At 44.7% G+C, this 23,019-nt stretch overlaps 1 protein-coding gene across 2 annotated transcripts in view; it reads right to left on the reverse strand.

The window, feature by feature from the left end:
* Nucleotides 1–23,019, reverse strand: part of ZBBX (zinc finger B-box domain containing) — a 509,107-nt gene that overhangs the window by 434,403 nt on the left and 51,685 nt on the right. The window contains exon 2 of one of the 2 annotated variants that reach the window (XM_078665922.1): nt 4,139–4,273. The exons of the other annotated variant lie outside the window; for it this stretch is intronic. Coding sequence (XP_078522048.1) covers nt 4,139–4,203 — 65 coding nt within the window. The 5' untranslated portion in view covers nt 4,204–4,273. The remainder of the gene's footprint in view (nt 1–4,138; nt 4,274–23,019) is intronic. 2 annotated transcript variants of the gene reach the window in all.

Below are 23,019 nucleotides of genomic sequence, written 5' to 3' on the forward strand. Positions count from 1 at the left end.
TCGCTGGTCAGTCACTCCATGTTCTGTGACTACCAGTCCCAGCATGCACTATTATTTAAGGTCTAATCTGGGCGATGCTGCACGGGGCGGGTTGGCGCTACGTAGGTGTCAACTGTTCATGTCTCATGCTTCTGGGACACGATATTTCCTCTAGTCCCCAACCGTTTCAACCTGAAAGTGTCCAGATTTCAAATAAGTGGGGGCAAGGATGGCAATCCTTCCTCGCCCGGCGTGAAGCAGATTGGCTTCAACACCGCCTCATTTCGTTCCAGGCTGTCAGGTGGGCTCTGGTCATTCCGGTATATTATATATATATATATATATATATATATATATATATATATATATATATATATATATATATATATATATATATAACAACACCGATATGCTCAGTCACTTGATATTTAACATCTGTTTCACCCCTGAACTGTTTCAAGGTTTCGAGGTTGAGCAGCTGAAAATGTGTAGCCATGCTTGCATGGTTTTACAATTCCTTCAGCATTCAGCAGTATTAATCTGGTTATTCGAAGCAGTAACGCAGAGATGGAGCTGAGGCTCCCAATGTTCAGGAATAACGAAAATTGGCAAATTCTAGTCCCTATCACAGTGTGCAGTTACTTGTCACTATTTTGATAACTTGGAAATTTTTCTGTTATTGAATATTGAGGACTTGTGAATTGAAATGATTCGATATTGAGAACACTAATTGTATCGCTATAACATTAAGATTTTCAATATATTTTCTATCAGCTATGAGCCTGGAGATGTCCACACGATTGAATGATGTAATCCAGCTTTCTTGTTCAGAGATTCAGGATAGAACGTATAGAAAATAAAGTGCAACAAATAAATGATAGTCAGTGGACACAGAATGATGCATACCTTACCTGAATTTAGAAATACAATTAAAATAGATTACATTCCCACCGCAAGCATTTCTTTTGGGGTGCACTTAATACTACCATTAAACTGTTGTATATAGATTTGTTATGTTATGTTATGTTATGGGGTATTTATATAGCGCATTATCACCGAAGAGGTCTCTAAGCGCTGTCCGAGAGGGGTCCAGTAGAGAGAGGCAGAGAGTCAGGAGTGCTATACATAGGGCTCCAGGCTTCCAGGAAGAGAACAGTTTTTAATCTCTTCCTGAAGGTGAGCAAGTTGGTCTCTTTGCGCAGGCTTTCAGGGAGTCTATACCATAATGGTGGCATCGTAGTGGAAAAGGCTCTCCCCACCCCCCGCGTAGAGCGCTTAAAACGCTGACATGCCAGAAGACAAGCTTTTGAAGACCGCAGCCTCCTAATGGGAACATAATGGGTCAATTTGTCCTTGATGAAATTCGGGGCCGAACCATAGATGGCTTTGTGAGTGATACATAGACATTTATTGCTCCTTATTTTACGTTTTTTTTATTGTGTTATTTTTGTTTATTGCTTTTTGTGTGGTTCTCCAGTATCACCCCTACTACATCTTTAACTATCTAGGAATCCTCCTGCTTTTCTGAAAAACTCTAAATAGAAAAATGCAAATATCGACATTTATATCGCACAGCAGAGTAAACAGCATGGGTTAATGGGGCTTTTTCAATGGGTCATTTTTTACATATTAATTATGCACATATATAAACAGTATATTTAAATACTCGAATTTTTACTTTTCATTAATTGTGATGCTTGTTCCAAATGTTTGCATAAAAAGAAATGTTAAAAATTGGAGAGTTGCCAAGGCTAGATAGATCAATTGGCTTTACTCATACTTTTTAATGTTGATGTGCATCATGTTCTCGTCTCACATCTGTATTGCTGATCTACAGGGTGTACGTGAAGTGCCGTCTTAACGCATGGGCACGCCGGGCAGTTGCCCGGGAGTCCCACGAGCATAGGGGCATCATGCAGACCAGAATTTAACACAAATTTTCCGTTAAACATTTTTATTCCTGTGAGTGTTTGTGTAGGCAGGGCCAAGTGGACTGATTTGCCCGGGGCCTATAATGCTGTTAAGACGGCCCTGTGTACATGCCCTTTGCAGCCAGTAATGTTATGGCGTACCACTGATGCCTAACGCTTCCCAGAGGTTAACACAACTAACTCCCCTGTTGATGAGTTACCACTGCTGTTAAGCGCTGAACAAATCAATAATGAAGTAAGGACATGGTCTTGTTTATTTGATGAAACTTTATATGCAGTGTACACAACTTCTTTAATTTCTCAAGCTACTGCAAAGCCAGTGCAAATGCAGGAACTCTGACACTCACATACCTTTCAAACATGAGCACTATCATATCCATGCTGGGAAACGGCCATTACAACGAAGCCGTTTCCACGAAATCGTTAACCACGCATGCAGTACAACGCATGCGTGGTTACCAAGAAAACCTTTACCACGCATACCTTTACTACGAGGTTTGTAGTAAAGGTATATGTGGTAAAGGTAAAAAGTAAAAAAAGGGGGGCTTGGGGGGGTCTCCCCCCCCCAAAAAAAAACTCACCTGATGTCACGTCGGGTTATGTATTTAATCAGCGTCGTTTAAGAGAAATCGGAAAATAAACTTCCGCTTTCTCTTAACGACGTATGACGTCACCACGCAAGCAATCGAGGTAAATGTTATGCGTGGTAAATGAATTCCGTTGTAACGCATGCGTGGTAAAGGCATGCGTTGCAACGGAATTCGTTGTAATGTCATACATTCATCCATGCTAGCATAGCAATAAATGTTCACAAAATATACTGCCACGTTTCACATTTATTTTTTTAATGAGATTGTTTATTTAAACTTATGTTAATGTGTTCACAAAGTAAAGCAAGTACACAGAGGTGTGATTTAATCACCTTCAGAATAAAAACATAACGACTCTTCCAAAAAAGCCACATTACTTGGCGGCGACAGTGTTTCAGATGATATACTTAATTGAGGATTTCCTTTGGCAAAGAAAATAACAAATCTTGTTAATAAAACTACCCAGCATATGTGCATTCAACTAACACTAGACTTTCCCAAACCAATCACCCATAGACACTACCCAATAGTACTTAAATCATCCTTTGTTCACCACCACTGACACCACTAAAATTCATACTGACATACACCACTGCCTCAGCATGTGTTTCCTCTCATCACCCAGTTGTACCAATCTCACCCAGATACATCAGTACATCTAGCCATGATACTCAGTGTTATCTGGTCTCATTTACATATTCACCCTCATCCACTCACAACCCACCTGTATCTTGCATCAACATTCACACATAAAAAATACATGATGACTTACGCGTTAACTTCAATACTTAGTTCCCAACTGCCACTAACACCATAGCCAAGCAATTCACATCAGTCAGGTTCGCGCAACACCACTCACCGCATACATCTGCATCCACCCGAAATGGAATGGATTGTTTGCGTGATTTACTAAAATGTCCTGTCTCACTATGAGACAGATGAATGAAACACTGGTCACAACATACTGGACAGTTAACAAAATTCAGAATCGTATTCAATCAATCAATGAAACAGTATTTATATAGTATGGCTGATCACCATCAGACACTGAGGTCTTGTTGGCCTTCAGTCAAAGAGTCAGGTCTTGAGTCCCTACCTGAAGTCTGTGAGTGATGGTGAGGTTTGAAAGTGAAGGGGGAGATAGTTCTCCGAGTGCATCCTGTGAGGAAGGAGGTGATCAACTATAAGGCATTTCCCCGGACACTGATGGTTCAGACCACACACCACGAGTCAGCAACCCATATTCTTCACCACCAATGGCTATGAATGAGGCCTATTATAAGAACAATACACTATTCTATTAGAGATAGTCCCACTTTCTAAGCCCAGTGCCTTCCTCTCTGTATGTTTTTTAAATGCGAGGTCTGAGACTTTTGGATCGTACTTACCCAGTTGCAGCATCTACCCATGTTTGCATAGAAGCTCATTTGTGATGTCTCGCTGTGTGTATAGCAGTCTGAGTATTTGTAGTTGTAAGTGCATTGACTGCAGGTCTATAAGCACTTGAATGTCAAATGTTTGTCACATTTTTGCATCCACAGGTATCATGCAATACATAGCCATTACAGGAACACTTTCGCCAGAAGTAGCATAGATCCGCTGGCTATGCCAATGACTGTTAATTTCACGTACACTTACTTTGATTTTGCTATTACAGAGTTTCCGAGTTTTGCAGCAGGGATAATAAAATCACTGGTGCTCATTGTACGCGAATGAAGTTCTTTTCAACAGCTTGGTAACGGCACGTAGAGATGAAGGTTTGCAGTTTGTCTCCTAAGGAAACAGAAATAAGAAGAGGGTCAATGTGAATAAATACTGTTAAGAGAATCTTAACGAGGATTACTATTCTTTAAATACCACTAGTACAAATGCTCTTAGAATTAAAATAAACTCGAGAAAGCTGAAGACCAGAGTACTGTAGATAAACAACGTTCTGTAGTCGTAAAATAAGTGAAGTTCCAAAATCAGGGCTTGACTCAAGAGGTTAATATTATCAGCTGTAAATCTGTGTTTCTTCATTTGAAAAAGGTCAGGAAATTAATTCTGGATTTCACAAGAGGCTTAATGAATTTATTACTAAGGATTTCACTTCACAAGTGTTGAGATATATACAGCATGGTAAAACATGGTATGGCCTGCCTTAAAAGTTTGGGAGTGACTACAAATTTGTGAGGTTGTCACACACAAACTCCACTTTGACTCTTTCCCACAGGTCAAAGTTTCACTTTGGCAGACCAGTGGAGTAACTCCCTTTCCAAGGTGGGAAACTGAATTGATCGCCATCATACTTGGGACTGAAAGTGAAGGAGTTTCTCCACGGTAAAAAATGCTTCCCCTGCAAAGGAAATAAGAAAATAAACAAGAGTTGTCAGAGCGAACAGGTTGCGCCTATGCGAGAGCTATTGGCATGGTCAATGAGTTTCAGACATGTTGTACACCAGCATGGCTGCTGTTCAGCATACAGTAGAGTGGTGTTGTGTGTCGTGCAGTCAAGTGTTGTGGAGTGGAATGGCATAGAGTCTAGAAGAGTGTTGTGGAGTGGAATAACATAGAGTCTAGAAGAGTGTTGTGGAGTAGAGTAGAGTAGAGTAGAGTGAAATGGAGTAAAGTTTCAGAGAGTAAAGTGACGTGGAGTAAAGTGTCTTGGAGTAACGTGTCATGGAGTAAAGTGGCGTGAAGTGTCATTGAGTAAAGTGGCATATAGAAGAGTAGAGTGCCGTAGAGAGGGGTGACTTAGAGATGAGTGGCATAGAGTAGAGTAGTGCAGAGTGGCATAGAGGTGAGTGGAGTGGCATAGAGTGCAGTGGAGTAGTGTAGTGTAGCATGCCACAGACTGGACTGACATAGAGTAGGGTGGCACAGAGTGGCTCGGAGTCGAATGGAGTGGCATAGAGTGGTATAGGGTAGCATAGAGTAGAGTTGAATAGCGCGTCAGAGTGGAGTAAAGTGTCTTGGAGTGGAGTTGAGCAGAGTGAAGTAGTGTGCCGTAGAGTGGAGTGTCATGGAGTAGAGTGTCATAGAATGGAGTGTCGTAAAGTGGACTGGGAAGAGTAGGGTAGAGTAGCATGGAGTATAGTGTTGTAGAGTGGAGCTAACTAGAGTGAAGTAGAGTGTCAGTGTGGAGTGGCGAAGAGTGGCATAGAGTGGGGTAATGTATTTTGGGGTGGAGTGGCATAAAGTGGAGTATCATAGAGTGGAGTGGAGCGACATTGATTGGAGTAGAGTGGAGTGGCAAAGAATGGAGTATGCATGGTGTGGTAGCACACTGCCATAACAGACAACACATTTTTAATTGGAATTACCATTACATCTGAACAGTTACAGTTATACTGAAAAAACTTTACAGCGTACAAACAATAATGTATGGAAATCGGCATCACCTAGTGTATTGAGTTGTTATGATTGTATTAAAATATTTTATTCACAACACTTCGAATTACAAAATATGTGCTTTCTTGTTCTTCCCTAATTCTGAAATATTTCTACCGTTCATTTACAGGCATTTACACTTTGTTGTGTACTAGACCAAAACAGCAATTCCTTCAGCCCCCAGTACCTAGTAAGATTGTCACATAAATCCTCCCACTTTGCAGTCAAAGAAAGAAAATTAAACACAAAGCTCCCTGGGAAGAAAGAGCCTAGCATTTGACCTCTGTCTTTCAATGCACAACAAATGTGACAAAATAAAAACAAAATGTAAAAGCCTGTTTATTGCTCATTCGCTTATGAACTCCAGCATCGTATTTTGCTTCAGCCTGCCCCCATCGCCCACTTCCAGCACCTAGGGTGGTGACTGAGATAAGTAGATTCAGTTAAGAAGAAAGATAGGAGGCAGGACATTTTTTCAAAGAAACATGGCATGTTTACTGCCTTGAACTAGCATAAAAGGGAGATAACTGAAAACATCTCTCCTGGACTGCCTCATGAAAAAGAAAAAAAGAGTTCCCAGAAAGTGAACACTCATGTAAGAATACAAGGAGTAAGTCACAGAAGTGGTAAAAAGACTATGCTATACTGGAGAGACAAAGGCATGCTGGTCAGCCCAAAACTAATAAAGCCAGCAAATAGAAAGCAAGCAAATGTAAGTTAAAAAACACAACGCCAAAGGTAAGAAATGGGCAGAATGCATTGCTAGGGAAGCTTTCAGCATCTATCCAATATGTCTTTGCAACCTGACAGATGTGTTTTCTGGTAGGCTTCAACCTAAAAGAAAAATGCACAATTGCACATCAGACTGCATTTCCCTAATGCGGAATTAAACATTGTGTACAATTTCACATTGAGGAAATGGTACCACAAGAAACGGGTGACATGACTTTTCCAGTAATATGCCTGGAATCCTGACCATCCTTCAGTTTTCCAGGCATAGTAGTGGGAATGTTTGAGAATTGCTAAAAATAACAAATCAGCACCCATTTATAGAAGTACTAATACTGATGCAAATTTACTTTCAAACTTCCTAATTTTCTGAGGCTTCTGTGGTCAATGGAACAAAACAAAAATGTGTATATATATCCAGTCATGTAACGTGCAATATTTCAAAATTTTGTGGCACTGCATGAACTCAAAGCTAGACAAAATTGTGACCTGATCTCAGATTTGCTTGAATTTACTTTAAATGTTATGAATTGAAGTACCTGTTGCAATGGATAAACATAAATTGCTTCAAGGTGTCGCATTATTTAAATTAGGACTGTTTTCCTAATGCTGCAATCATTATATGTATTATTTAGTAACAGTGATGGAGAACATACAAACAAACCGAGTATAAGAATCAATTAAACACCTAGATAAGATTCACAAGCGTTCTGCAAACAACAGCAGTTAAATGGCAGACAGCTGAATTTAGAGAGGAGTAGAATGGAAGATCAGTTTGGTGGTAACATATGTGCTCCACACATGAATCAACAGTCTGAGTTAAGTAATGCAGTCATCCCCTTCACAAAGCAATTGCAATAAAATGGTTTATTATTTGGAGTGGGCAGTCAATTAGCCCAAGGAATAACAACACTAACTTGTCTGAATGAACCCTAATGTCACTAAGTTAACCTGAGCTCTAACCCCTGGTAGCTATGGCACAGAGCAAACAGCCTGAACTTAGGGCAATGTATAAATTATTTATGCAAAGTCCAAACATTATAGACTAATAAAGTCAAAACACCAAACAATGAGAATTGCAAACTAAATTAGACAAAGACAGTGCATTTTAGCATTAAGGAAGACATCAAAACAACAAAAACACAATGAGGGAAGCCGGAGATGGGAGTTCTTAAAGATTTAAGTGAAAATAGTACAAAAAAGCACTAAGCGAAAATTATGGAAGCAATAGACAAGGAAATAGGAGCGTCTAAGTGATGGAGAGCGGGTTGGATATATTAAGTGGGTTTGTCCCGGTCAAAAAAAAATTCTTCTGACGTAGGGGCCTATTGCGATGTCATTCGGAAAGACTCCACATCAGATTCGCGTCTGCCGAAACTGATTCGGAATCTGTCTTTGCGCCCGATTTGGAAAGCATTTCGAACAACCGATTACAATGTTCGGAAAGCATTCAGACTTTCTAAATGGGTTTCGTATGGCATTTGGTGGAAACGAGGCATTCTGAGCAGACTCGTACAGGTCAACGGACGTGTTTTCAAACGAGTGATCATGATTTCAGATTCAGACAGCCTTTCTGAATCGGTTGTTATGACACCAATTGGCTGTCGGAATCTGACTTTGGAAGCCCGTAGCAGGCCCCCCTTCACTCAGAGCCCATGGGGGCACCCAAGGTCCCATCTTTGCAACCATGCACAGTGTTGAAGGCACTATGGGGTGCCCGCCACATGGTGCACGATTTTTCCCAGCCACTCCTTTCTTCAATGAGAGCCTGTATATTCGGTCGGAACACAGGCTCCCATTGAAGTCAATGGGAGTCTGACCGAATGGTATCCGGAATAATCGTAAATGGTCGGTCGGACTCCCAGAATCCAATTTGGTCGGAAACCATTCCGAGACCGAGTCGGTCAGTATGCTTTCCAAACGAAATCGTGCTTGACCCCTTAGTCTTCTTTTATGGAGCTCAAACTCCTCCAGCGGGGCAAACCTGAAGAACAAGTTACTTACCTTCGGTAACGCCAGCAACATCCGGAAATTCTTTTATAGCCTCGCGCCGACGGAGACTACGTCATAGAGGCACGGCATCGCACGCGACTCCGCTGACGTCACCGACACTACAATAGGCTCACGCCGGCGTGTGGTAAATAAATAATTAATTACCGGTACTATTTTTGAATACATTGAATAAAACAGATAGCTCAATAAATAAGAGACAGGATTCGAGGTATCTGAGTCTAACAGGCTTTAATCAGGCATAAGGGAAGGGACAGGAACGGGATAGCCTGCACGGAAATAGAATGGATGGCAGCTGCAATGCCTCATCGACAGTGCAGCATATATATAGTATAATACATTACATTACATTGCATACAATAGGCGTAGCAGTAGGCGTAACTCGTAGCAGTCGCGAAAGATAAGAACAAAATGGGTGTAACAAGAAGGCGTGTACATGGACATGTGATGTAGACGTCACAGAAGTGTCATAAAATAGGCGGAAACACGGAGGGGGCTACCTGAGCAGCTGGGACCTTTAACCTAGTGGTGCGCGCAAACGGGCTATGACGTGTGACTAGGAAGAACTGGGGGCTATGACTTCTGCACTAGAAGAGGAGACTAAAGTCTGCAGGGTCAAGACGACATGTACCTATGGCATATCTGGTATCTGGTGTTTGGAGTACATGTTGATAGAAACTAAAAGCTATCAGGGCAGAGGCTACTTGACTCTAAGACTGGTGCATGCATTTATTCTTCGTGTAATGCGTGTGCTATGAATCTTCTATGAATATTTATACAGTAATTCTCTTACATGGAGACATAAAGACTAGACTATAGCTGAAACTGTTTATGCGGTTCAGTAGCTTAGGAATGCAAAGAAGGAAAGCTGGACTGATAACTAGAAGCATAACATACTCTTGGCAGACAGGCAGGCAGAGCCAGGCCGGGCACTGCGCTGCGCGGAAGTAAGTGAAGGGTCAGGGATGCAGGTAGGGGCTGTATCACTCCTCGGACTGGGTTCAGGAGACTGGAGCTTGAATCTGATGTCCGGGCCCTTTTGAGGCCTAGAAACGGGGACAATTCAATGAATTAACGTATACACTGTAAAACATGGCAACATAGGCCTAATACTCGTTGCTTTCACGAGAACTGGAAACTGACATACTAGAGTTGGACACAACTGAAATTGCGTCTTTAATCGATCATAGGGGGATACATGCATATCTAATCATGCACATATAGCATAGGATGGGGAACACGTAGGCACATATAACATGGCAAAATTTACTTTTCCACATTCCCTCCTTGTGCCCTACGTTTCCATCAGGAAACATCAATATTCATGATACCATCTATCTGTTCATATAGCATCATTTGCTCGCCTCGAATTATCTTGGAACGGGACTTAGGACTAGGAATACAGGATGTAGCACACAAGCCGCAAATCGCAGGGCCACAATGTAAACAGAGGCAGCAACTGAATATGATCATTACTGCTATACCTATAAATGACAATACCTTCCATCCCCAGGCAGATATGATACTCCAGAGCCAACCGGACCATGTCCAGGTGCCTGGATCTTGGTGTAACTGATGGGCAATTTTATGAAGTCTGGTTATAGCTGAATATACAGACGGTGCGTTATTAGGAATGAAAATGCAGCAACTAGATCCGATGACTCTACAAGCTCCTCCCCTATCGGCCAGTATGACGTCAAGGACGAGACGATTTTGGAGCACGACAAATCTAATGGCAGATTGCTCTTCGGTTAAATTACCTAGAGCGGAAGTAGTCTCATTCACTACTGCTTCAAGGGTTCTGGTTAACCTACGTATTAACTTACTATTCTGGACAGGACCTATGAAGAAAAAGAAACCTTTATTAAAGTCTTGATATTGTTCTAGAGCAGTTTCAGTTTGATCGACAATTGGGGACTCAGTCTCCCTTCTATGTCTAACGTGTACTAGATGTGTGTCTCTGTGATAATCAGATGGGGCTAGAAAAACTGGTGGCAGTAGGAAGGCAATATAACATGTTCCATCCCAATCGAGGGGCAGACGTATATATGCGGTCTGACCACACACAAAATAAGAATGACGTGAGGCTTTGAAAATAGATTTCCCACTGTCACTATACTCGACAATAGTAGTACAATCACTATGTCCTACATGTGCGGAACCATTCTTTCTGACACATAATTCGCCTTTGACTGGTAGTACTGAAATAGCAGGTAAATCTGGAGTAGTATCGGACTGAACATTCAGAACCATGAAATTCGAGGAATAATTACCTAAATCATATCAGGCATATGCATCAACGGAAATACCTCCCGGTAAAACAGCGATTCGGAAAAACAGGCCGATACCGAACGCAAAACCATAAATTGCAATGCATCAAACCGAAAATCGGAAAAAAATAAAGAACCGCTAAATGGCCCCGCGGTAAATTACCGATTCGTTAAACAGACATTCGGAAATACCGAACCACAAAGCAATAGTTCGGAAATACCGATTAGGCAATAACGAATGGAAATGGTATGCATGAACAGTCGCTAATACCGGAAATCCCCAAAATCGCTATTTAGCATGAGCAAAATAAGGGGAATCACAATCAGGAGGTAAAGTTAACAGAAGGACAGAAAAAAAAAATAAAACCCCATCAGCAGGTGCTGACAATCAGTTACCCTTCATAAATGCCCTGGGAAACCCCACATGTACACCAAAATGGCTGCCCTGTACGTGCTTGCTAGGAGGTGGAGGATCAACGCCCAGGCCCAGCGCAGGAGGATGATACAGGACAGGATCTTCAGGGTTCGCATCACTTTGCTGGGGCAGACCGAGGAACAGGTGTACGCCAAGTACAGACTGAACCGTGCCATGATAATGCACCTAATAGCAGACCTGACACCCTTACTGCAGCACGAGACCCGTCGGACCAACGCCATACCTGCCCATGTGCAGGTGCTATGCTGCCTGCACCTGCTTGCATCTGGAAGCTTCCAGGGGGTAATAGCTGAGACAGGAGGCGTGTCGCAAAGTGCCTTATCACGCTTTTTCCACCGGTTCCTAGAGGCCATGCTGACATTTCTCAATCGCCACATCACCTTCCCCAGAACCCCCCAGCAGCTAACCCGCACCAAACGGGAATTCTACCAGGTGGCACAATTCCCCCATGTCATCGGGTGTGTCGACTGCACGCATGTCCCCATCTGTCCTCCATCAGCCACCGAATACATTTACCGCAACCGGAAATCGTATCATTCAATAAATGTTCAGGTGGTGTGCAATGCCAAGTTGATCATTACCGACATTGTAGCCCAATTTCCCGGGAGCACACATGACGCCTACATTTTCCGTCACTGTGGCCTCCACAGGCGCCTGATCAACGGAGAATTCGGAGAGGGACACCTACTAGGTACATATAGCTGCATCATCGTACTCCCCATCCACTCCTTCCCCACATGTATAATTCCATTAATGCTGATTACCATTCTCTCCCCATCCTGCAGGTGACAGCGCATACGCATTGCGTGAATATCTCCTCACGCCCTATCTCAACCCAGCTACCCCGCAAGAGCAGCGCTACAACAGGGCACACATCAGTACTAGGAATGTGGTTGAGCGAACATTCGGCATCCTGAAGAGCCGCTTCCGAATACTGCACAAGACTGGAGGTGCTTTGCAGTACGACCCAGTGACCTGCTGCCAGATAATTGCTGTGTGTGCCATCCTGCACAACATCGCCACGCGCAGGGGGATACACATAGAGGTGGAGGGAGAGGAAGAACTGCGTGCCCAGCAACCCCCCCCACAACACCAACAGGCACATGTGCCCAACACAGCTGAAGGGCAAAGGAGACGGGCATACATCACACGGAATCATTTCTGAGACAGGTAAGAGAGTGACTTGACAACAGGAACAGTTTTGCAAGGGTTTAATGGGCATGGACACCTGACTGGTGCAGAAAAACGTAACACAAACAAGCTGCTGCCGCAGCGAAAAAAACTAGCAATGTCCCTTCTCAGAACAGGTGGCGCGTGAGGCACTTTGGTCTGTCCATGGTTACCTCACCAAGGACAGTGTGACTATGCCACATGTTTACTTCCGTTTGCCGCGTACCCCCAGTCTCTTGTCCTGTGACTCCTCGGGTTGTACACGATGGGAGTCAGTGGCAGTTGCACTGCGGCCACTGCGCCTCCTCACGCTGGTGTCCGGCAGGGAGACGCTGCTGACACTGGAGGCTGCCTCACTCCCCTCTTCCGCCCCCAGACTGCTGACACTGGCTGACCCTGGCTGCAGTTGCTCCACTGCAGTGGTCACCCTCTCAAGGGCCTTTGCCACATCCCCACAAAAATGACCTAGATCCACTTGCAGGGACACGGACCTGCGTGACAGCACAGCCGTGCTGTTGCACAGCTTATTGATGGCCTTGTTTGTGGTATTCACTGCCAGCATGACCTGCCTGTGACGCCGGCGCTCACTCCTTTGGCCTGCGAGTATGGCACGTGTCAGTTCTTGCAGGCACAGCTTGATGTCTTTGTTGCCCGCAGATACGGCAGTGGTGTGCTCACGCACTGCGGCAGTCATGTTGCCTAGTTTGTTGCATAGTTGTGTCATGCTGAGTTTCATGGCACCCATGTGTCTCCCCTGCAGGCGCTGGACACGCAGCATCCGGGCCTCCACTACTCCGTACCCTCCGGACAGATCGACCGGTCTTGCAGCAGCCCGACCCGGGGACACAACCCTCTGCCTGATGCGCTGTCGGCCTGCAGTGTGGCTGGTTGGAGTGACGACAGCCTGGCGTGGAACATTTGGGTGTGATGAAGATTGATCTGACTCCATCACGGACAGGGCGGCAACATCTGCTCTGTGGCTCTGCGGAGTGGGCAGCACTGGTGGTGGTGGTGTCTTGGTCCGCGAGGGTGGTGGTGGTGGTGTCTTGGACTGGGAGGATGGTGGTGGTGGTGGTGGTGGTGGTGGTTGCCTCGGCCGGGAGGACGGTGGCGGTGGTGGTTGCTTCGGCCGGGAGGACGGTGGCGGTGGTGGTTGCTTCGGCCGGGAGGACGGTGGCGGTGGTGGTTGCTTTGGCCGGGAGGACGGTGGAGGTGTTGTCCGGCGTGGTGGTGAAGGGGAGGACATGACTTCAGCTCCCTCTGAGCACTCCGCTTCTGACAACACTGGCGTCTCTGAGATGACAAGGTGGCCACTGTCGTCTGAATCGATGGGGGATGCATCTGTGTGTGAAACAGTGCATAGTTAATATCATGGTATGGTATGTGACAATAGCTGTGGCATCTCACAATAAATTACTTTTGTTGACTGACATTTGACCCTTGGCAGCTGTATTCATCTCTGGGCTCAGGCATGCACCCATTCATGTATTGACTACATCTCCCATGGTGCAACACAGTGGTGAGGGTGTGTGTGTAGGGCAACGCTACATGTGCACTGGGTCTGGCATGGGGGAGTGGGCAGGGACTACGTACACGCTGCATCGTTACGCTGGCATGCCTCTTACCTTGTCCTCCTTCCGCAGCACCTGAGGTGTCCAGACTTGTGACCCCCACAACAGCTTCACGTTCTATGGTGGCCTCCACTAGATCCTCCAGGTCAGTGTTAGGCGTCACGTTTGATGGTCCCCCTCCTGTGCCAGCAGCATCCCTGACCCTCTGCGCAATCTTCTCCTTGGCCCTCTTACGCAGGTCGTACCATCGTTTTTTTAGGTCGTCGATGCTGCGGTGGGTGACTCCGCAGGCATTCACCTTGTCCATGATGCGCAGCCACATCTTCCTTTTTTCTGCCTCTGGCACCTTAAGCGACAACTTGCCAAATATGCGATCATGGTTGCTGCTCACACTCTGTATGAGGATTTCCAGCTCCTTATCTGAAAACTTTCGTTTTCGCTTTCGGGGTGTGTCCTTTCCATGCTGGGGGGCCTCCTTCTCCATCTTGTCCTGCTACCTTTTTCCTGCTTGCTTCTGGTTCAGTGTGGGACCTCAGCTCCTGAGCTCTGCCTCCTCCTCTGTGCAACTCCGGACACTGAATGCAGCGTGGGTGTCCTACTTCCTGGTTGTGATGTCATCAGCCTGCTTCCGAAGCGTCGCGTTATTTTCCCGTTTTCGGTATTACCGAATCCGCTATTACCGGATCCGGTAATACCGACTCGGTATTTCCGAATACGGTTTTTGTTACTCGCGCTGGCGTTTACTCGTTCTTTATTAGCGATTATTACCGACTCGGTAATTTTTACCGATTACTTTGATGCATCGCGGTTTGCATGTTCATATTAGCGATTCGTTATTTTTCGGTATTACCGACTGGTATTTACGAACGTTGATGCATATGCCAGATACTTCGTTTTCTAGATCTAACCCTGTTCTATGGGAAAGACCTTGCTTGTCTGGGAAACATGTTCGATTCAGAAGGGACATATCAGTTGAGGAAGACGTTAACGTGGACCATGCTCCACACGAACCATTATGTGAAAACGGATAGGGAAAGAGTGCCAGAACTCCCTTCGGTGTCTGGAAAGGGGGGAGTCGACCACACACCCAACAATTAGTGGCATTGCTGGTCTGGTGTGAATAATGCAACATTCGGATAAAAGTGTTATTACGCATAGCAAGACGATAGGATAACTCGTGAGGAGGCAGGTCACTAAATGTGTGCTCTACTGTAACATTAGGAAACATATGTACATGTGAAATAGGAAAACAAATGAAAAGCATAACTTATGCAGGTAACCATAAGACTCAGACACATAAAAAATAACAGAGAAACGATGCATCTACTGCAAATATTCTTTTGATAGCGTATTCTCTTAGAGTTTTGACTAACTCTCTCACTAGGTGGGTCTATCTCATACATGTCAGGAACCTGTCTAACCGCTTCACCCGAGAGGGACTTAAACAATTAAACTGTCTGACTTGCTAGACCTCAACTTGGCTTTATACTCCTGCTGCGGAGTTTTCTCTAACAGGAGAAGTTTAGAGTCTGTGTCTGGGCAGTCCTTAAGAACGGGGCAATCTTTGATAAATGTCTTTGGCCGTAATCCATGGAATTTCTTGATGTGGCTGGTATGTACCCAGCCCTTGCGTCCTTCGAGCTTGACTGCGGTCCTTGTTGTTAATAACACCAACTTGGGCTCCTTCCAGCGGGGCTCCAGCGGACTTGAACGATCAAAATTTCTCACGAGAACGAAGTCGCCTGGTATGACTTCGTGCGGTTTCACTTCGGTGTTGTCTGGAAAAGCAGCGGCAACCTGTGAACGACAAGAGTGTAGGGCAGACATCAAGGAAGCTAGGTAATCTGTCAGCATATTACTGGAAACGTCTGTAATCTTTCGGGGCATAGGTGTACCCCACATGTTAGGGGGGCGGCCAAATACTATCTCGTAGGGAGATAGACCTGATCTGGAGTGTGCAACCATTCTCATATAAAAAAGGGCAACTGGCGGTGCTACCAACCAATCTACACCTTTCTCTGCGCATACTTTTATAATGCGGATTTTCAATGTCTGATTATGTCTCTCAACTAGACCAGCTGCTTCGGGGTGCCGTACACAGTGGAACTTCCACTGGTACCCTAACAGAAGGGAAACTTGTTTCATGAGCTCGGATGAGAATGGCTGGCCGTTATCGGAATACACGACCCTAGGTAAACCATAGCGGGGAAAATACTCACGAACCAACTGCCTGGCAGTGGTCGTGGCAGTGTAATCTGGAACTGGATATGCTTCTGTCCATCTGGACAAAGCGCATACGACTACGAGGACATACTTGAAACCTCGACATCGCTCCATCTGAATATAATCCATCTGGAGGACTTCAAAAGGGTGGTCGGGAGGTTGGAATCCACCTTGTTCCACCGGGACACTTTTACCTGGGTTGAACTGACAACAGATCATACAGGTACGTACTTTCTGTTTGGCGGCTGCTCGTAAATGCTTGTTGAACCAAATGTTCTGGATACTGTCTAACATGGCCTTTTCTCCTAGGTGTACTGGACTATGTGCGGTATTAATAATGACTTGAACTATTGAGTCGGGGAGAAACCATGTGGCTTTTCCCTTCGTCAACCATCCTTGATCTGTCTGGACCCCTCCTTGTTCGGACCATTTCTTGATTTCATCAGAGGTAGCATGTGACTGGATATCTAGTACATCTTGTGTAGGGTCCTTAACTGTCATACAAGTAGTCTGTTCTGGAATGTGTGTCGGTGTCTTGTTAACTGGAATGTCTGGAGTCTGAGCTGTAAGCTTGGCTGTACGATCTGCCAGGTCGTTACCCTGGGAAATGATGTCAGTAACTTTCGTATGTGCTTTGCACTTCATAATGGCGATAGCTGTCGGTAAATGTATTGCATCTAACAGAGCTTGAATGAGGAGACCATGCTGAATCTTGGTTCCATGAGAAGTCATGAAACCTCTCTCTTGCCAGAGCACTCCAAAGTCGTGTACGACTCCGAATGCATACCGTGAATCTGTGTATATGTTAACTTTCAGGTTCTTTGCACGTATACAGGCTTGGGTCAGAGCAACTAGCTCTGCTGCTTGAGCGGACAGGGTATCAATACGGTGTGTTTCTATAACTTCGGTTTCAGTAGTCACTGCATACGCGGCTACTAGTTCTCCTGTACTTGTTCTCATACATGAACCATCCACATAAAGTGTCAGGTCGGGATCTGGTAATGCAATATCTGTCAAGTCTTGTCTTGGCTTTGTCATGGTGTTAACAACTTCCACACAGTCATGTGTGGCAGGACTTGAAGTAACTGAGGGTAACAGTGTAGCTGGATTTAAAATGTTGCAGCGTCTGATTTCTATGTGTGGCTGAAACAATGTCAATTCATAACCTGTTAAACGTGCAATTGTCAAGTGCTGAGTCTGAGTTCGGTTTAAAAGAACTTCCACGGAGTGTGGAACTTGTACTGTCAGGGAATGTCCTAACACTATGGAATCACTCTGTCTGATAGCTAGAGCTGTGGCTGCAACTGACTTGAGGCACGCAGGCAAAGCCTGGGCCACTGGATCTAATGTGCTAGAAAAATAAGCACAGGGCTTGTATTGTCCTGCTTGATCTTGTGTAAGAACAGATAATGCAGTACCATCACGTTCAGTAACAAAAAGTGTAAAAGGCTTACTGTAGTTTGGTGTTGCTAGAACAGGTGCTTTACATAAAGCTTTCTTTAACTCATTAAAAACAAGTGTATGTTCCTGGGTCCAAGGGAGGACAGTCGATACGGCTGCCTCCTGTGTCGTTAACTGTATCAGTGGTTTGGCTAGATATGCATACTGAGGAATCCATTGTCTGCAGTAAGAAGTGAGGCCGATAAAAGCTCGTACCTCCTTCTGAGTCTTGGGCTGTGGAAGATGCGCTATTAACTGGATACGGTCAGGTGTCAACTGCCTACCCCTCTTGGACAGTAAGTGTCCCAAGTATACCACTTGCTGGACACAGAATTGCAATTTGGAAGGGGACACCTTGTGCCCCATCTCGGCCAGAAAATACAGAACTGTAAGTGACGCACGTTCGCAGTCACGTTCAGAACGGGCTGTGATCAGTAGGTCATCGACATACTGGAGCAGGGCAGTGTTAGTTCACATGTGAATATTGTCTAGTTGTCTTTTAAGTGCTTGACTGTAAATACTAGGACTTTCTGTGAAACCTTGAGGAGCTCGTGTGAATTTATAGCTTCTTTCATTTAAACAGAATCCGAAAAGAAACTGGCTGTCTGGATGAATGGGGACACTAAAGAATGCGTTCTTGAGATCAATTACAGTAAAGAACGTGGCTTCAGAATCAATGGCTGTCAAGAGTGAGGAAATATCAGGGACTACTGGGTACTGGGGTATGATACATTTATTAAGTTCTCGAAGGTCGATCACCAATCGATAAACTGGAGGTGCATTTGGATCAGTACGTTTCAAGACTGGAATGATAGGAGAATTACATACATTGGAGTCAGTTTCTACAACCACTCCTTGAACAATAAGCTCGTCAATAATTTTGGATAAGGCTGCTACAGCCTCAGGTGGCAATTTGTACTGTCTGATTCGTGGTAATACAACACCTTTTTTCAGAGTGACACGATAGGGTGTAATGTGCATACAACCTACATCAGTTGGACCTTGCGCCCATAAATGCTGTGGTACATTCAATAATCTTGGATCAAAATCACGTAATACATAATGACCTTTAAAATCTCGCAAGAACAGGCGGACCCCTTCTGGGGAGCAGCAAATGACTGCTCCTAATTCTTTCAGTGTCTTAATGCCTAATAAATTTTCTGGACAAGACTTCGTAAGTAACAAATCAGTAGTTCGGGACAATGGACCAACTTCCAGAGTAACTGGTTTCGATATTTCATTAACAATAGGCTTTCCTGAAAATCCAAGGGAAACATTTCTAGAGCCTGAGAGTGGAGCCCCTGGAACCTCGTCATGACTGATGGTAGTCCTACTTGCCCCTGTGTCGATCAGAAACTTTCTGTCTTTCCCTAATACTTGACTATGTACATAGGGACCCTCTTGATCTACAGGAATCTCGATGAGAGGCAAGCCAACCTCCCTCTCTAGGCTGTTTCATGAATACGGCTGATAATCTGGATACTCCGACTGTGCATACTGGTACATCTGTTGTGTAACGTGCTGTGTTGCAGCGATAGGCTGCGGTACTGTAACTGACTGTTGTGCGTTCTGCGGTGGCTGGGAAGTCTGTGAAACTTGTTCTTGTCTAGGCGGACGCGGTCTCTCTTTAGTCTTACCAGTAGCTATGTTATGTTTCAGAACTGCACATTCGTTTATAAAATGACCTGGCTGTTTACAATAATTGCATGTCCCTTTAACGGGAGCTGTAGGATGACTGGCTTGATTCAGACCCCTCTTCTGACTGTCTTGTGGAACAGACTGTGCAACTAGTACTTTCATTTTCGTGTCTTTCATACGTCTTCTTTCATGTTCCTGCTCTTCCCTGATTCTGTTCTGGTGATACTGGAGCATCTGGAGCATTTGTGACGGAGTATTAGCTTGCCAAGAACTCTCGACTTTCAGTACTCGATTTTTAACTGGTGGACTTGAATTCTCGACTAGTTTGGTAACAAAAAGATGAGGGTACGATTCACTACTTGTTTTCAGACCACTATTAATAATGAAACATTTCTCGAATCTAGAATAAAAATCACTAGTATCTTCATCTTGTTTCTGTTTACAGGCTGAGATGGCATCCCAGTCTTCCTTTTTCGTGGCTAGTAATCTTGGCAAGACTTGTATTAACAGTTCGGGCAAAGCCTTAGCTTTATCCCCAAGACCGGTACCTGGTACTCGTGTATTATCTTCGGCTTCTAATGCGGACCAATCTATCTTATTCTCTCCCACCTCCCATTCTTTTTCTTTAAGTTTTTCATATATGCCCGCAGGCAACAAGACCTTTAACATTTTAATGATATCAGGATACGTGTATTCTCCCATACGGAGCATGTCTTTTAGTTCACGGTGGAACCCTGCTGGATCTTTGTCATGACAGGGGATTAACTTCTTCATTTCTAAGAGTTCTATTTTCGTGATGGGGGTGTAAACAAATACTCGTTCTAGAGCACCCCCCGTTGTCCTAACTGGATGTACTTCTCGTAACGGATTCTGTCTATCTATGTAGAATGACTTCCTTACTGGGGGTGGAACGGGAACAAAATGTGGAGTCAGGAACGTACTGTATTTGTGGCGCTGTTCTAGAATGACATTAATTAAATCGGTACCTAGACCTTTCCATCTGTACTGGAGTAACTCGTTCAATACATCATGTAAAGGACCTGGATCAGAATGCTGAACCTCATACAGTGTGATGAGGTGCTGGATCATATACATACCCACCAGACGCTGCTCGGCTGGGGGCAGTTTCAGGAACATTTGTGCCACGATTTCATCTGGAAACGTGGTAGAATCACTAGTCCATCGGACTGCTGATCGGGCTAGTTCTTGTTCATGCATGGTATTAAGTTCACTATAACCTATTCGTGATTTCAGAATTTTATCGGTAGCTTGGAATACTTGCTCAAGGGAACATTGTTCTGGCACTGGAGGAGGAAAACTTTTCTTGTAATCTGGACGTGAATGTCTGTCGGAAAGTCTAGTTCTACCTACATACGCTATTCTGTCTGGATTCTCGCTGTCTACCTCTTCACTTGAAGAGTCATTCTCTTTCTCGGCTATTTTCCTTGCTTTCTCTTTTTCGTGTATGTCTAGAATTTCCTTACGGATTTTCCTGTACATAGCGTCTATACAATTCTGTGTCTTGTGTTTTCCCTCGGCTATATTATCACTCCACTTTGTCAGGACTTTCATCTTATCTTTATCTTTCTCAGGATAGTCTTGTTCTCTTATTAAACAGTTAATCAAAAACTGTAAAATCAGATGTTGAGTCTCGACTTTTCTGTGTGCCATAGCTTCGTGAATACTTTCTGGATCCTCCCCTGTACGGATAAAACGATATATTCTATCTAGATGGTCCTTCATGTCTGGCAGAGTAACCAAAAAGGTGGTAACTCGTCGTAAACGTACTGAATACAGTATCATGTAATCTTCACCTGGTACTGAATCATATACGCAATCAGTAAGGTATTTCTTGAGGGCTGCGTAAGTAGAGACTTTCGGTGTACGTTGTAACGCTGCTTCTCTCAGCGTCAATCGTTTCGTTTGAGGCGGGGTGGTAGGAGCGCCTCCCGCCGCCCCTCCTGGGCTAGAGTCGTCAGGTAATACCGGACGTGCGGGTGCTGGTAACGTGACTGGTAAAAACGGGTGCATTTACTGTAGGCTGGGCCGGGGGTACATTAACTTGGTCCCCGGGACCAGTGGCTGGAGGGACAGGGATTACATTATTAACAGGAGCAGGCGGAACAGGATTTGCATATTCTGGGACTGTATCGTCCAAATAGGACGAAAGGAAAATTTCAGCTGCGGTCGGTTTATGACGTAGCTTAGTCGGGACTAATGGTGGCGGAAAATTACTGGATGCTTCCGGGGTTGCCTTCGGCAAGCCCTCGGCAAGAAGAGGATACATGCCCCTTATAAGAGCATTTCTCTGTCTGTCTGATTGTTCTGCTCTAACTCGTTCACCTTCTTCTAGAAGTTCCCTTTCTTGGGCTTTTTCTGCGGATTCCCTACTTAATTCTGTTTTTCTGATTTCTTTTTCGGTTCTTCTATGAGATTCTTTGCGCCATAACTCGATGGCATCTTTCTGGGACTGTCGGGCTTTCTTTTTCCATAATGCCTCTTCTACTCGCATGATGCACTCGGCATCCCATGTACCTGATACAGGCCATCTATATTTCTCTTCTAGATCCTTGGTATAGTCGACCCATAAATCTAAATACAATATGGCACTTAAGCCATGCTTATGATACATAAAATGTCCTGGACTGTCCCTATGCGGGACAGGAACTGATTTTTCGAGTAACCCTTTCCGGGTTCCTATCTGACGTAACTTGGAAAACAGAGGCATTCTAGACTTGAATCCAAACACAATACAATACACGATAAACACAGTAATGAATAGCAAAACAAATCACTCATACCACGACATTGAAAACACATTAAATAACATTAATAACAGTTCGAACAGAATAGTACCTGGTACATTTAAAACATAATACTCGGACTTCTCGAGAACAGACTTACTAGAATTACTGGATGCACTGCTAAAAACAGTACAGAACATACCGGTCCCATAAAGAGACACGTCAGGACCCGTATCCACCTAGGTGAATACTTCGGACTGGATCTGTGTACCCAAACCCATCGGACCAGAGACAAATTAATTGACCTTGTCTAGATACTACCCCAGCAACGGTACTCACCGGGCAGCAAGAAACTGGAAGGCCTCGGACTGGACTGGACTGCTACGACGTCGGACTACGAACTTCGGACTTCAGTTACAGGTGGGCCTCCGGATACCTCGGACCTTGTACTCTCGGCTTGGGCTCTGGTCGGGACTCGCCGCATTCCTCACCGCCTCGTCTGGATGCTGGACCGCAGTCTCCGTCTCCTCCGTGGGCCTGAGGGATACTTGAAGCAGAAATATCTGCACGTGCACGGTATGGTTCCGTCACGGCTGCAGAGGGTCAGGGGGCCTGCGTGGCTTCGCCGGCGCGTGGGGAAAGGGCAAGTCCCTATTCGGGCGCCATTATGTGGTAAATAAATAATTAATTACCGGTACTATTTTTGAATACATTGAATAAAACAGATAGCTCAATAAATAAGAGACAGGATTCGAGGTATCTGAGTCTAACAGGCTTTAATCAGGCATAAGGGAAGGGACAGGAACGGGATAGCCTGCACGGAAATAGAATGGATGGCAGCTGCAATGCCTCATCGACAGTGCAGCATATATATAGTATAATACATTACATTACATTGCATACAATAGGCGTAGCAGTA

This window comes from Lissotriton helveticus, chromosome 11 (assembly GCF_964261635.1).
Source record: "Lissotriton helveticus chromosome 11, aLisHel1.1, whole genome shotgun sequence".
In the NCBI taxonomy this organism is placed as follows: Eukaryota; Metazoa; Chordata; class Amphibia; order Caudata; family Salamandridae; genus Lissotriton; species Lissotriton helveticus.